The sequence below is a fragment of the Carassius gibelio genome, chromosome A15 (assembly GCF_023724105.1).
Source record: "Carassius gibelio isolate Cgi1373 ecotype wild population from Czech Republic chromosome A15, carGib1.2-hapl.c, whole genome shotgun sequence".
In the NCBI taxonomy this organism is placed as follows: Eukaryota; Metazoa; Chordata; class Actinopteri; order Cypriniformes; family Cyprinidae; genus Carassius; species Carassius gibelio.
The window spans coordinates 24,351,186-24,364,275 of record NC_068385.1 but is presented as its reverse complement, the minus strand read 5'-3'; the positions used below and the strand labels follow the sequence as shown (position 1 = coordinate 24,364,275).

The window sequence follows — 13,090 nt, the reverse complement described above, 5'->3', positions numbered from 1 at the left end:
AGCACTCATCACATAATATTTAATTTCCAAACTACCATGATATGTACAGCCTTGAACAGCCAGCATAATAAACGTTGCCACATTGGCTTTGAACTGTTTGAACATATTTTGCCACTCTCTGGGCATTTTACTTTTAAACTGCAGTGAAAAGCAATGCAATATAATTTTGCAACCATTATGTATCCAAATGCACATTTTGTATCATTGTGCTGTGCTGTGTAAACCTGCATTTTCAATGGAGAAAAACATTATCCCTGTAATGCCTCATGTGGATGGGTCAACTTCCAAGTGCAAAAGTCCAATAAACTGTAATTTGCTAATTTATGTTCCTTTGATTGAAGTGAAGAGTCAGAGTATTAATAATTCATCTTCACATACAGCCTCTAAATATGTCTTTGTAAGATGTACTATTTGTCCTCTTTATTGGAATGTCATTTTTGGAGTTCTTTTTATTTGCCAGTTGCACTAATTCCCATAAACAAGCAAAAAATGGAGTGAAAGACGAGCAAATAGAGTTTGATTAAAAGCAGTTGCTCTCTAGTTGGTATTCCTTTCAGGATTTGGCAAACATTCTCCGCTTACAGCAAGGAGAACCTTATCATGGAGTCTGACTTTTGTCAACACTATTAGATTCTGACACTGTGCACAGAGTCAGAGATTAATAACTTCCATGTAGGCAGGGGGGTCAGGGGTGGTTGGCTAGGACAGAAGAGAGAGAGAGATTAACAAGTCTGAAAAACACTGACTTCTTCGTTAAACTCTAGACAGACGTGCCAATTCACAGCAGTTTGAGGAATATGGGCTTTTATGCCTGAGTCTTGCAACTGGTAGCAATATAAGGTTTTTGATCCAAACCTGATATGATAATGGAGTATCATTAAAATTGTACTGTACAACAAAAGAAGAGTGCAACACCTAATACATTATGTTTATTTCTTAATAAGACAATGTAAAACAAATTAGTTTCACTTAATGTGAATGGTTCTTCTGTTATTCTGTGCTGCTAATTATTATTGTATAATTTATTTTCACATAGCATCAATATTTTGGTAAATATTTAGGTAATTAATTATAAAAACATTTGTTTAGAACAGATTTTTGTTTTGTACTAGTTTAGCACACACTCACACATACAGGTGCATCTCAATAAATTAGAATGTTGTGGAAAAGTTAATTTCAGTAATTCAACTCAAAATGTGAAACTCATGTATTAAATAAATTCAATGCACACAGACTGAAGTAGTTTAAGACTTTGGTTCTTTTAATTGTGATGATTTTGGCTTATATTTTTAGTGAATTGTTGGCCTTCTGTAAAGTATGTTCATTTACTGTACATGTACTCAATACTTGGTAGGAGCTCATTTTGCTTTATTTACTGCCTCAATTCAGTGTGGCATGGAGGTGATCAGTTTGTGACACTGCTGAGGTGGTCTGGAAGCCCAGGTTTCTTTTACAGTGGCCTTCAGCTCATCTGCACTGTTTGGTCTCTTGTTTCTCATCTTCCTCTTGACAATACCCCTTATATTATCTACGGGTTCAGGTTTGGTGAGTTTGCTGGTCAGTCAAGCCAACACCATGGTCATTTAACCAACTTTTGGTGCTTTTGGCAGTGTGGGCAGGTGCCAAATCCTGCTGGAAAATAAAAGCAATATCTTCAAAAAGCTGTTCAGGAGAAAGAAGCATGAGGTGCTCCAACATTTCTTGCAGTGTGCAGTGACCAAAACCAGCAGATGACATTGCACCCCAAATTATCACAGACTGTGGAAATCAACACTTCACTCCAAGCAACTTGGGCTATGAGCTTCTCCACCCTTCCTCCAGACTCTAGGACCTTGGTTTCCAAATGAAATACAAAACTTGCCCTCATCTAAAAGGGGGACTTTGGACCACTGGGCAACAGTCCAGTTCTTCTTCTCCTTTGCCCAGGTAAGACACCTCTGATGTTGTCTGTGGTTCAGGAGTCACTTAACAAGAGGAATGACAACTGTAGCCAAATTCCTTGACACATCTATGTGCCTTGACCCCAGTCTCAGTCCATTCCTCGTGAAGTTCACTCAAATTCTTGAATCGATTTTGCTTGACAATCCTCAAAATGCTGCGTTCTATTGGTTTGTTGTGCTTCTTATTCTTCCACACTTTTTCCTTCCACTCAACCTTCTGTTAACATGCTTGGATACAGCACTCTGTGAACAGCCAGCTTCTTTGGCAACGAATGTTTGTGGCTGACCCTCCTCGTGAAGGGTGTCAATGATTGTCTTCTGCACAACTGTCAGATTAGCAGTCTTCCCCATGATTGTGTAGCCTAGTGAACCAAACTGAGAGACTGTTTTGAAGACTCAGGAAACCTTTGCAGTGGTTTTGAGTTGATTAGCTGATTGGCATGTCAACATATTCTAATTTGTTGAGATAGTGAATTTCTTATTTATTTATTTTTTATTTTTGTTAAATGTGAGCTAAAATCTTCACAATTAAAAGAACCAAAACATTCAGTTACTTCAGTCTGCGTGCATTGAATTCATTTCATGATCATATCATTCATATCAACATGATGCTTTTTAGAAGTTTCTTTTGAAAATGAGAAAACCTTTTTCAAAACCACATTAAACCAATATGAACACAAGTAAATTAATTTAGTTAATTTTCTTAGAACGTATTTAACGTATTTAACAAACGATTTTTCCACTTTTATATCATGGACACTCTGTATTGTATGTCCACTCAGTATCTTAAAATTGCTTTCATACAAATACATGAGAGGACTCAAGTACACTCCCTCTAATGTCACATAACATATTTTAATAAATAGGAAAATAATTTCAGTAGCTTCAAGGGGCTTAAGGGTTATTGCAAAAACCAGTGTAATGTTTGCCCTCAATTTAATCTGATGTTGCTAAGATCATTGTGTGCAGATAAATATCACAAATGTGATCTTGTAAAATCTCAATTGTTTCTGCTAGACATGAGATTAAATGGAGGTTAATTGGAGACCTTTACTAAATTGTTTCAGATTTTAATGTGGAAAGGAACTTGTGAGAAATAAAAATTATTCTAAATGTGCATATTTTATAAAGGCAAAGTTGAGTTTGACTCGCTTAGACAGAGTCTTCCCATTGTTGTCTTTACTAAACAACTGTTAAACATTCTTCAGATTACGCAGAATCTATTTACAGTGCATATTTGTGCTATCTTCTGTTTCAGACTTCACACATCCAAATATTGTGAACTTTTCACCCTATGTGCTGTCAAAGTCAGAAAAGTTGTCAGATAAAGTGTTCCCTGTAAATTATTCATCGCTTTGAATGTATTACATTTGAACTCGAGCACCGCAAATGCATTTATGGGAGTTTTTACTGCCATTTTCCATCGTGCAACAAAAATGGTTGCAGTGTCATCTCAGCTCTTTGTCTCACCTCATCATGGATGTTCCATATGCATATTGACAATGAAAGGTTGCATATGATTATTATCCAGCTGGGTCTATAAAGAAGTTTATACAGATGGCGCATGCTATAAAATATGTCCGATTCGCTCCTCATCAAGGCGATGTTTATGGCAGGTGGCTTGCAAAGCAGAAGGTCAGGCATAATGAAAGTATTAAGCTTATGCATTCAAACATGAGCAAACTTTAAACTCTGAACAAAGACAAGTAGTAGTATTTCATCTGTTAACTTACTAGGCATTAATGAGAGAGTTTTACCTAAAACTCATTATTCTTCCTTGTGATGTTTGTAGGACTCTGTGGAACACAAAGTTCTAGTCGCCCTTTTCCCTGCAGTTACAGTGAATGGCAACTGGGTTCAAAGCTCAAACTCATATATTACAAAACGCACTATGGCTTTATTTTGAGAAAATGTCCATAATCACTGATTTCTTCCCATCCAGTGAGCTGTTAGCAGTAGCAAACCTGAATTTTTATTCAATGAGACTCAATGAAGGCTTAATCAGTTGAATTAAATAATCAGATCAGACAGATTCATGAACAAATCATTCAGATTTGTTGAAAAGATCTGAAACAAAAGTAACATTTCACAAAATTAAAAACTCTGCTTCTCTCATGAACTCTTATAAACATGACTATATGAAAATTAGTATAGAAGTCAACATTTTTAGGGGAAAACTACTTTAATCATTTACTGTAAGAATTGGAATCAAGTTGATAAGTCACATATACTACTTTTAAGATACTTTATGGTGCTTTTACATCGGCCAAGAACAAAAGTGTCAAACTCCTGGAGGACCGAAGATCTGCAGAGTTTTGCTCCAACCCTGCTCCAACACCCAAAGCATGTAGTTTTAAAGTAAGCCTGAAGGACTTAATTAGTTGGATCAGGTGTGTTTAATTAGGGTTGCATCTAAACTCTGCAGGGCTCCGGCCTTCCAGGAACTGAGTTTGACACCTCTGGCCTAGAAGCTTGAAAGCCTCAGCTTCCATTTGTTGATGGCGTCTATGATGGCTTTCTTTTTTGGGGCAAACTGTCACTTTTTAATTGGAAGACATCTAGGAGTACATGCTGAGGATTTCTTGCTTTAAGGCTTGTTTAATCACTCTGTTTCTCTCTCTTTTTTTCCCATTCATCCCTGTTCCTCCATCTCTCCTCTCCATTTCATGATCTCAGAGGCGGCAACGAAAAACAAAGTGAAAGGTAAGTTACCATCTCCGTCTTTGCAGCTGGATGATTTATGTTGAACACAACTCCCAATAAACAATGTGGCGTTCAGCTCCCTCTTATCTCCCATAGGAGCTTTGGATGCATTTACATTGTCTCTGTCTGTGATAAAGCAAACCCGGAACCTTTGATAAATTGGGCCTAGGAATATCCATTATGAGCTGAATCCGCTCTACAGGCTTCCTGGGTTTACAGCAAACTTGTGCCAATATGGTTAGGAGAAAGATGCCATTGTTGGACATACAGGTTATGACCACCATTGCTGATGCGTTGTACGGCTTAGGTGGAAAAGTTTTGTCTTGGGTAGGTTAAATTCTCTAAACATATGGCCAGTTTAGAATTTTTCAGTTAGCTAAAAAAACTATGTCTTATTCACAAGACATCCACAATACAGTTTAACCAGGTGCTAAATGCACTGTAATAATGCTGCTGCATATTTAAATAAAGTTATTATGATTTCCTTCAGTGCAAACATGCCTCCTTTCAATAAAGGTCTGTAAATTATTCTTATTATAGAAGGCACTTTATTCTCAAAACTCAGTGCTGTTTGCTTAAAGCTATTAACGTTTCCACCCACAGAAAGTAGGAGGCAAAGTGAGATTTAAAAGAGAGTTTGTATATATTTCGTATAGATCATGACAGCAGTTATTCATCCAATGAAGATCCAATGATGGAGAAGAGCATATATCCAGCTATCCGGTGGAGTCAAATGTACCTTTTTAAGGACTGATTCAGATATCTAAATCGTTTTCCAGATTGAGGTAGTCTGCTGTGTCGTCCGCAGGCTAACACTAAAAATCAATACAAATTACATTTCGCTTTCATTTTATGGTAGTGCTGGTGTTGATAATTGATTTTCATAATTTATCTAGTGAATTGGGTGCCAAACAAGGCAATTAAGTCTTTAGCGTTAAAAGAGCTTTGAAGCATTCATAGTATTTAATAACCTAGACCATTAACATGAAGTTGTTAGCAAATTATGACTAGAAAATCGAGGTCCATACCTACAGTAACTCACATATTCTAATCCAGGATTTTTTTCTGAGGTGCACCAAAGTAGACTGGAGATTTGAGATATCTATTCCTGGTGTTGGGTCATAATACAATGCTAGATACAGACCAATGCAGTGTTTATTTGATCTCGAGAGTTCTCCTGTGGACCAAGGCCACAACATCAAGAATTAAAATTGTAGTAAATGTATTTTCCACCAAAGAAATGTTTCTATCAATTATCAGGAGAGGTAGCTGAGAGAATACAGTGTATGATAAACGTCCCTAGGTTACGTATGTAACCATGATTCCCCGGGGGAATGAGACATTGCGTCTCAAAACGTTTCCATGCAGCTCAAGTTCCTGAAAGGGAAATAGACTTAGATGCACTGATAACAAAAAGCAATTGCAGTTACAATAAACTTTTTATCAGTTTGTTACTAAAGCAATGCATAGGCAGAATGGTACTACACAGTTCCTCCAGATGAGTCTCTAAAGTTGACTCTAAAACTCAAAAACTCACTTACAGGTGCATCTAAAACATTCAATATCATGAAGAAGGTCTTTATTTTTTGTCATTTAATTAAAAAAGCAAACTTTCTCATATTCTAGATTCATTGCACACAAACTGAAATATTTCAAGAGGTTTTTTTGTATGTTTTAATACTGATGGTTACAACCTATAGCTTGGATGGAAAAAAATCAGTAACTTGGAAAATTAAAATATTCCAGATCTAGTTTGTTTATTATTAGCTTGATTAATTTTGAGTATAAATACTGGGTACAGCTTGGCATAGTTTAGAACACGCAACCACAATTATGGGAAAGACTACTGACTTGACAGTTGTCCAGAAGACAATCATTAACACCGTCCACAAGCAGGGTTAGACACAGAAGGTCATTTCTGAAAGGCCTGGCTGTTCACAGAGTGCTGTATCAAAATATATTCATAGAAAGATGACTGGAAGGAAAAATTGTAGGAAAAGGGGCACAAGCAACAGGGATGACCACAGCCTTAAGAAAATTGTAAGGAAAAAAACATATTCAAGAACTTGGGAGAGCTTCACAAGGAGTGGACTGAAGTCAGCACATCAAGAGTCATCACGCTCAAATGTCTTCAGGAAAAGGGCCACAGCTGTCACATTCCTAGAACCAAGCCACTCCTTGTGATGATCAGAGACACAGGGAAATACTGGAGACTAGTGATCCAATCGCAGTGTGGTTTATTAAGGGTTATCCAAATTAGAATCAAACAAGCCGGGGTCAAAACCAGAAATCAATCCAAACAAAGAAGGAACAGTAAAGGGAAAATGTAACGATATTAAAACTCCATACTCATCAGGAAGAAGAAGGCGGGAACCGGCGCACAATCAAAATTAACTTTAATGACAAAAATAAACACAAAACAGCGCACCAGCCCCTCACGGACGACTGGTGCGCATAAATAAAAAGCAAAACATAAAATAATGGCCCAGGCCTGGTCCTCTCTCGTCCTTCACTATTGTCGCTCCAGTTTTATATCCTTCCATCTCCTAAGTGGGACTCGATACTGGCGGTGGGGTGTAGGTGCAGCTCATCTCCAATCACTACACCTGGCCTCACTCCTCGTTCCCACGCCTCTCGGCCTCGCCCAACTCGCCACAGAACAGAAACAGGAACACTGAAGACGAGAAACTCGGAAGACGAGAAAGCTGGGTAATGGAAGGAAAGGACTCCATGAAGACAAACAGGAAAAGACTGGTAAATATAGGGAGGATAATGACTAATAAGTGAAGGCACCTGGTGCAATTAACAGGAGTGCAATTACTGTGATGCAGGGACAAGGCTTTGTGGGAATTGTACTGCCTACGGTGAGGTGCCTATGGGGAAGTGAGACCACCCAGGGAAACAGGGACCAGACAGCGTGACATTACCCCCTCCTCCATGGAGCAGCTACCAGATGCTCCACCCGAAACCAAGAAGAGACCAAGGGACACAGAGATCAGGAAGGAGGTGGAGCAGCGGAGGACCAGGGGGAGGGACGGAGGGCCAGGTAAAAATTGGGAAACAGAGACAAGAGGATCAGGTAAAATGGGGAAAACAGAGACAGGAAGTGCAAACACAAAAACAAGGAGCCCAGGAGGGAGGTGGACCGGCGGAGGATCAAGGGGAGGGACGGAGGGCCAGGTCCATAGAGGGAAACAGAGAGAAGAGGAGCAAAAACAAAAACAAAACAACAACAAAACACAAGTCCAGGAAGGACCTAACGTTCAGTCCCCAGGGCTGAACCAACAGGGCAGGAATCCAGAGAGGAGCAAGGTGGAAATTGGAGCCCTGCAGTCGAGACAGAAGCCCACCAGGGCGGCGCAGAAGACCACCACATCCGTGCGGACGAGACAGAAGCCCACCAGGGCGGCGCAGAAGACCACTACATCCGTGCGGTCGGGACAGAAGCCCACCCTGGCAGCGCAGAAGACCACCACCTCTGTCAATGACACGGGAGAGCAAGTCTGGTTAGGTAAGTCTGAAACAGAGAACATGAACAAGTTAAGGGTGGCCTCCGTGGCCACGACAGGATCAGTCGAGCATTCAGAGAGTTCATCTGAGACGTGACGAGGCTCTGGAAGTTCAACAGAGACGAGGAGAGGCTCTGGTAGTTCAGCCGAGATGAGGAGAGACTCTGGTAATTCCGTGGTGTTTAGACTGGATTCAAGAAGATCAATGCTGACTTGACTCTGCTCATGAAGATCATTGATGACTTGCATTTGTTCATGAAGATCAATGGTGACTTGCCTTTGCCCATGAAGAACACTGGTGACCGGATTTTGTCCATGAAGATCATCGGTGACTTGCCTTTGTCCATGAATATCACCTGGTGACTTGACTTGACTCTGGAGTGTCAACGGTGACTTGACTTGACTCCGGAGTGTCAATGGTAACTTGCCCTGACTCGACTCTGGAGTGTCAACGGTGACCTGACTCGACTCTGGTAGGTCAACCGTGACCTGACTAGACTCTGGAAGGTCAACGGTGACCTGACTCAACTCTAGAAGGTCAATGGTGACTAGCCCTGACTCTGGAAGGTAAACGGTGACTAGCCCTGACTCTGGAAGGTCAACGGTGACTAGTCCTGACTCTGGAAGGTCAACGAGCACCTGACTCGACTCTGGAGGATCACCGAGCACCTGACTCGACTCTGGAGGGTCACCGAGCACCTGACTCGACTCTGGAGGGTCACCGAGCACCTGACTCGACCCTGGATGGTCCACGAGTACCTAACTCGACTCTGGAGGGTCCACGAGCACCTGACTCGACTCTGGAGGGTCAAAGGGAACCGGACTCGACTCTGGAGGGTCAACGGGAACCTGACTCGACTCTGGAGGGTCAACGGGAACCTGACTCGACTCTGGAGGGTCAACGGGAACCTGACTCGACTCTGGAAGGTCAACAGTGGCTGTCATCCTGTGCGGAGGTGCTGGACAAGCAGCCATCTTGTGCTATGACTCTGGACCGGCAGCCATCTTGGGTTGTGGTGCTGGACTGGCGACCACTTAGTGCTGTGGTGCTGGGCTGGCGGCCATCTTGCATCGTGGCGCTGGGCTGGCGACCACCTTGTGCTGTGGCGCTGGGCTGGCGGCCATCTTGCATCGTGGCGCTGGGCTGGCGACCACCTTGTGCTGTGGCACTGGGCTGGCGGTCATCTTAGGCAGTGGCGCTAGGCCGGCGGCCATCTTGGGCAGTGGTGCTGGGCTGGCAGCCATCTTGTGCTCTGGCGCTGGGCTGTCGGCCATCTTGGGCAGTGGTGCTGGGCTGGCAGCCATCTTGTGCTCTGGCGCTGGGCTGGCGGCCATCTTGCATCGTGACGCGGGGCTGGAATCGGCCATCCCACCGAAGAGACAGTTGTGGCTGGGGTATTCCACGGAGCTCGATGTCGTAAGTAGAATATAAACTCCCAGAAGGTAAAAGCGTCCAACTGCTCCATCTCAATTTGAGGAACCGGGTCATCCAGCCCGGTATTGAAATAGTCCTTTAGGGCCCCATCATTATATCCCATCCCCTTAGCTAGGGACCAGAACATTTTTGCAACCTCATTGCCCTCTTGGCGGAGGGTGGTTAATCTTAAATATTTAGCCCTCTGCTCCACCATACTGACTGGGGAACGGGAATGAAGTCCCACACCGCTGGATCTCGACATTGATTGAGTCCTACTGTGACGATCGGAGACCCAGGGAAATACAGGAGACTAGAGATCCAATCGCAGTGTGGTTTATTAAGGGTAATCCAAATCAGAATCAAACAAGCCGGGTCAAAACCAGAAATCAATCCAAACAAACAAACAAACAAAGAAGGAACAGGAAAGGGAACAGGAACTCTGAAGACAAGGAACTCGGAAGACGAGAAAACTGGGTAACAGAAGGAAAGGACTCCATGAAGACAAACAGGAAAAGACTGGTAAATATAAGGAGGATAATGACTAATACGTTAAGGCACCTGGTGCAATTAACAGGAGTGCAATTACTGTGATGCAGGGACAAGGAAGGCTTTGTGGGAATTGTAGTGCCTACGGTGAGGTGCCTATGGGGAAGTGAGACCACTAGTGGACACCCAGGGAAACAGAGACCAGACAGCATGACATTCCTGAACCAGAGGAAAAAAAAAAAAAACATCAGAAGCATTTCACCTGGGGTAAGGAGAAAAAGATCTGGACTGTTGCTCAGTGGTCCAAAGTTCTCTTTTCAGATGTAAGTAAATTTAGCCTTTCATTTGGAAATTAAGGTCTGGAGTCTGGAGGAAGACTGGAGAGGCACAACATCAACAGTCCAGTGTGAAGTTTCCTAAGTCAGTGTTAATTTGAGGTGCCGTGATGTCTGCTGGTGTTGGTCCATTGTGTTTTATCAAGTCCAAAGCCATCTGCCAGGAGATTTTGGAGCACTTTATGCTTCCATCTGCTGACAAGCTTTATGGAGATGCTGATATCCTTTTGCAGCAGGATTTTAGCACCTGCCCACAGTGCCAAAACCACTTCCAAGTGGTTTACTAACTATGATATTACTGTGCTCGATTGGCCAGCCAACTCCCCTGACCTAAGCCTTCCAGAGAATAGATGGGGTATTGTGCAGAGGAAGATAAGTAACGTCTGGCAAACAATACAGAGGAGCTGAAGGCCGCTATCAAAGCAACATGGGATTCAATAATGCCTCAGCAGTGCCACAGGCTGATCGCCTCCATGCCACACCAAACTGAAGCAGTGATTTGTGCAAAAGGATCTTTGAGAAAATATTTTAAATTATTTGAGATACTAAATTTTTTGCAAAAAGGCATCCAGAAGTCATACATTTTGGGTGAGATTTGGCAATTTGAAGCGACATGGGAGATTTGGCCTGCTTGTGATGCAAATTCAGCTGTACTCAGTTACAGAGATGTGATGGCTGTCAAAGGGAGAGTTGACCAAGGAACATCTAACAGCAATCGTTCTTCAACAAATGTATTGTTATTTGTTAATATTGCCATTACCTTTTTACGTAAACAAGCACTTAATTACTGCATTATCTTGTGGCAAGATGTTTTAAAGATTTGTTAATAGTACCTGCAAAATAGCCTAAATAACCTTTTGGCTATTGGTTAACATCATTTTTTTTTATACCCGCTTGGCTCAACATCAAAATGCTGAACCTCTATCATAAGGATTGTACATTCTTGGTCTAGGTGATGTTAACCAACAAAAGTTATTTTAGAAATGGAGCAAGTAAATAAAGTTGTTTACCTATTCCAAAGACTTTTCTTCTGACGAATAACATACAGTGATGAATCGCACACAATAACTTAAGTTTTAAGAAAATTAATTGGGCAATTTTGGTTTCATATTGACTTCAAAAGGGTTGTATGAGATCAAGCTGCCATTTTGTATGTCAAGTTTGTTTTTCTTACATATTTCAAATGATCCAGGTGAAAGAGCTTTAAGTTTAATCCCAATAGTGCCTGACTGTTGCTACAATATCATACTGCTGTGTTTTAAGTGTTTTAAGCTTTTCCATTAACATTCCCAGCTGTTCTCTGGTCTCGATGTATTTTGGTGTGTCACTCTCTCTTTAAGGGAAGAGAAAAACACTTCAAGGCTTTTAAACCTAGAGAGGGGAAATCCATTCTTTGTTCTTATGCCTGTCCACCTGCACCCCATAGCGATAATTTAGTGGGAAGGATAGTACACAGCCCTTCCATTAAAAGGGGTATATATGTGTGTGTATGTCTGTGTGTGTTTGTTTGGATGGGCCACATCACACTTATATTGTTGCTCAGCAGTAATTGAAGCAGGATTTGTCCACCTAGCCAGTTTCAGGCTATTAGTGCATGAGCAAACAGAATTTTTAGCAGTTCCTGGTTATTCTTTAGCCGCTAGCTCCTGATGCAGTCAGCACTAATTCACTTTCTCTCTGCCATGCTACGAATAGAATAAGCGATAATCACAAAAAATGACGAAAATTTTTACATTTTAATGGCTATTTCTTCAGATGTTAATGCCGTCTGCTAATGTGGAAACACAGTGCTGTGTAACAATACTTTAAAGTGACATTACACCCCAAAACTTTAATTCTGCCCTCAAGTCATTCCATTAGTTTTTTAACTGTATTTCCATTAAATGACTATTCATATTACTGTATGGATGGTCACTTTTAGTGAGCATGGACAAAACAAGCAAACGAGTTCAACTTTGATAGTTCAGAGAGAGCTTACTATTTTTATAATTTTGGTAAAACTGTACACTTTTCCCCTTAATTGTGTGGTTGTTGATTTTCAAAACAGTTTTTTAGGAAAACATTCATTCATTCTATTTCATGTAACATGGAGAATTGTGCACATTTGTGTCTACCTTCAAACACTTTCCATAACGTCCTGTCTATCCTATATTATTAGGACACAGCATCACAAGTGACACAATGTATGTCGGAGCAGAGAAAACATGATTGCTTTATCATTTTGAGCATGTGGATCTTCTTCTAAAGCTGCAAAGAATCAGGCCTGTTTTTGACGAATCAGTAACAGGGATTGATTCACTCTACAATAATCATAGACGAGTAATCCAGTCTTCGCTCTTATGATAATTACCTATAGATTTTCTAAATTGAATCTCAAAAGGCTATGATAATGAGAAAGACACCGAACAGAAGGACACCATGAGATTATATGTGAAGAGTTTTTTTTTTCATAATTGTGTTCCAGTATCCATTGCTTTCAAGTGCTTCAATGCAAGTTCATACCTAGAATCAGTCATATTTATATAACACACACATGAATATCCCATGGCACATAATGTACTTATAGACTTGATGTTATAGAATATTATAGTGGTCCTCCAGCTGTGGAGTATGCCCTCATTACACAATGTATATGTTAAAAGTTTACGGACATCTTGGTGATGATTTGGCAATAAATACTTATGATACTATGTTGGGTCA

At 41.1% G+C, this 13,090-nt stretch overlaps 1 protein-coding gene across 6 annotated transcripts in view; it reads left to right on the top strand.

Annotated features, from left to right (window-relative positions):
- The window catches only part of LOC128028771 (cell adhesion molecule 2), a 227,740-nt gene that overhangs the window by 142,166 nt on the left and 72,484 nt on the right, over window positions 1–13,090 (top strand). For 5 of the 6 annotated variants that reach the window (XM_052616098.1, XM_052616094.1, XM_052616099.1 and 2 more), the window contains exon 2: window positions 4,617–4,643. The exons of the other annotated variant lie outside the window; for it this stretch is intronic. In XM_052616098.1, coding sequence (XP_052472058.1) covers window positions 4,617–4,643 — 27 coding nt within the window. The remainder of the gene's footprint in view (window positions 1–4,616; window positions 4,644–13,090) is intronic. 6 annotated transcript variants of the gene reach the window in all.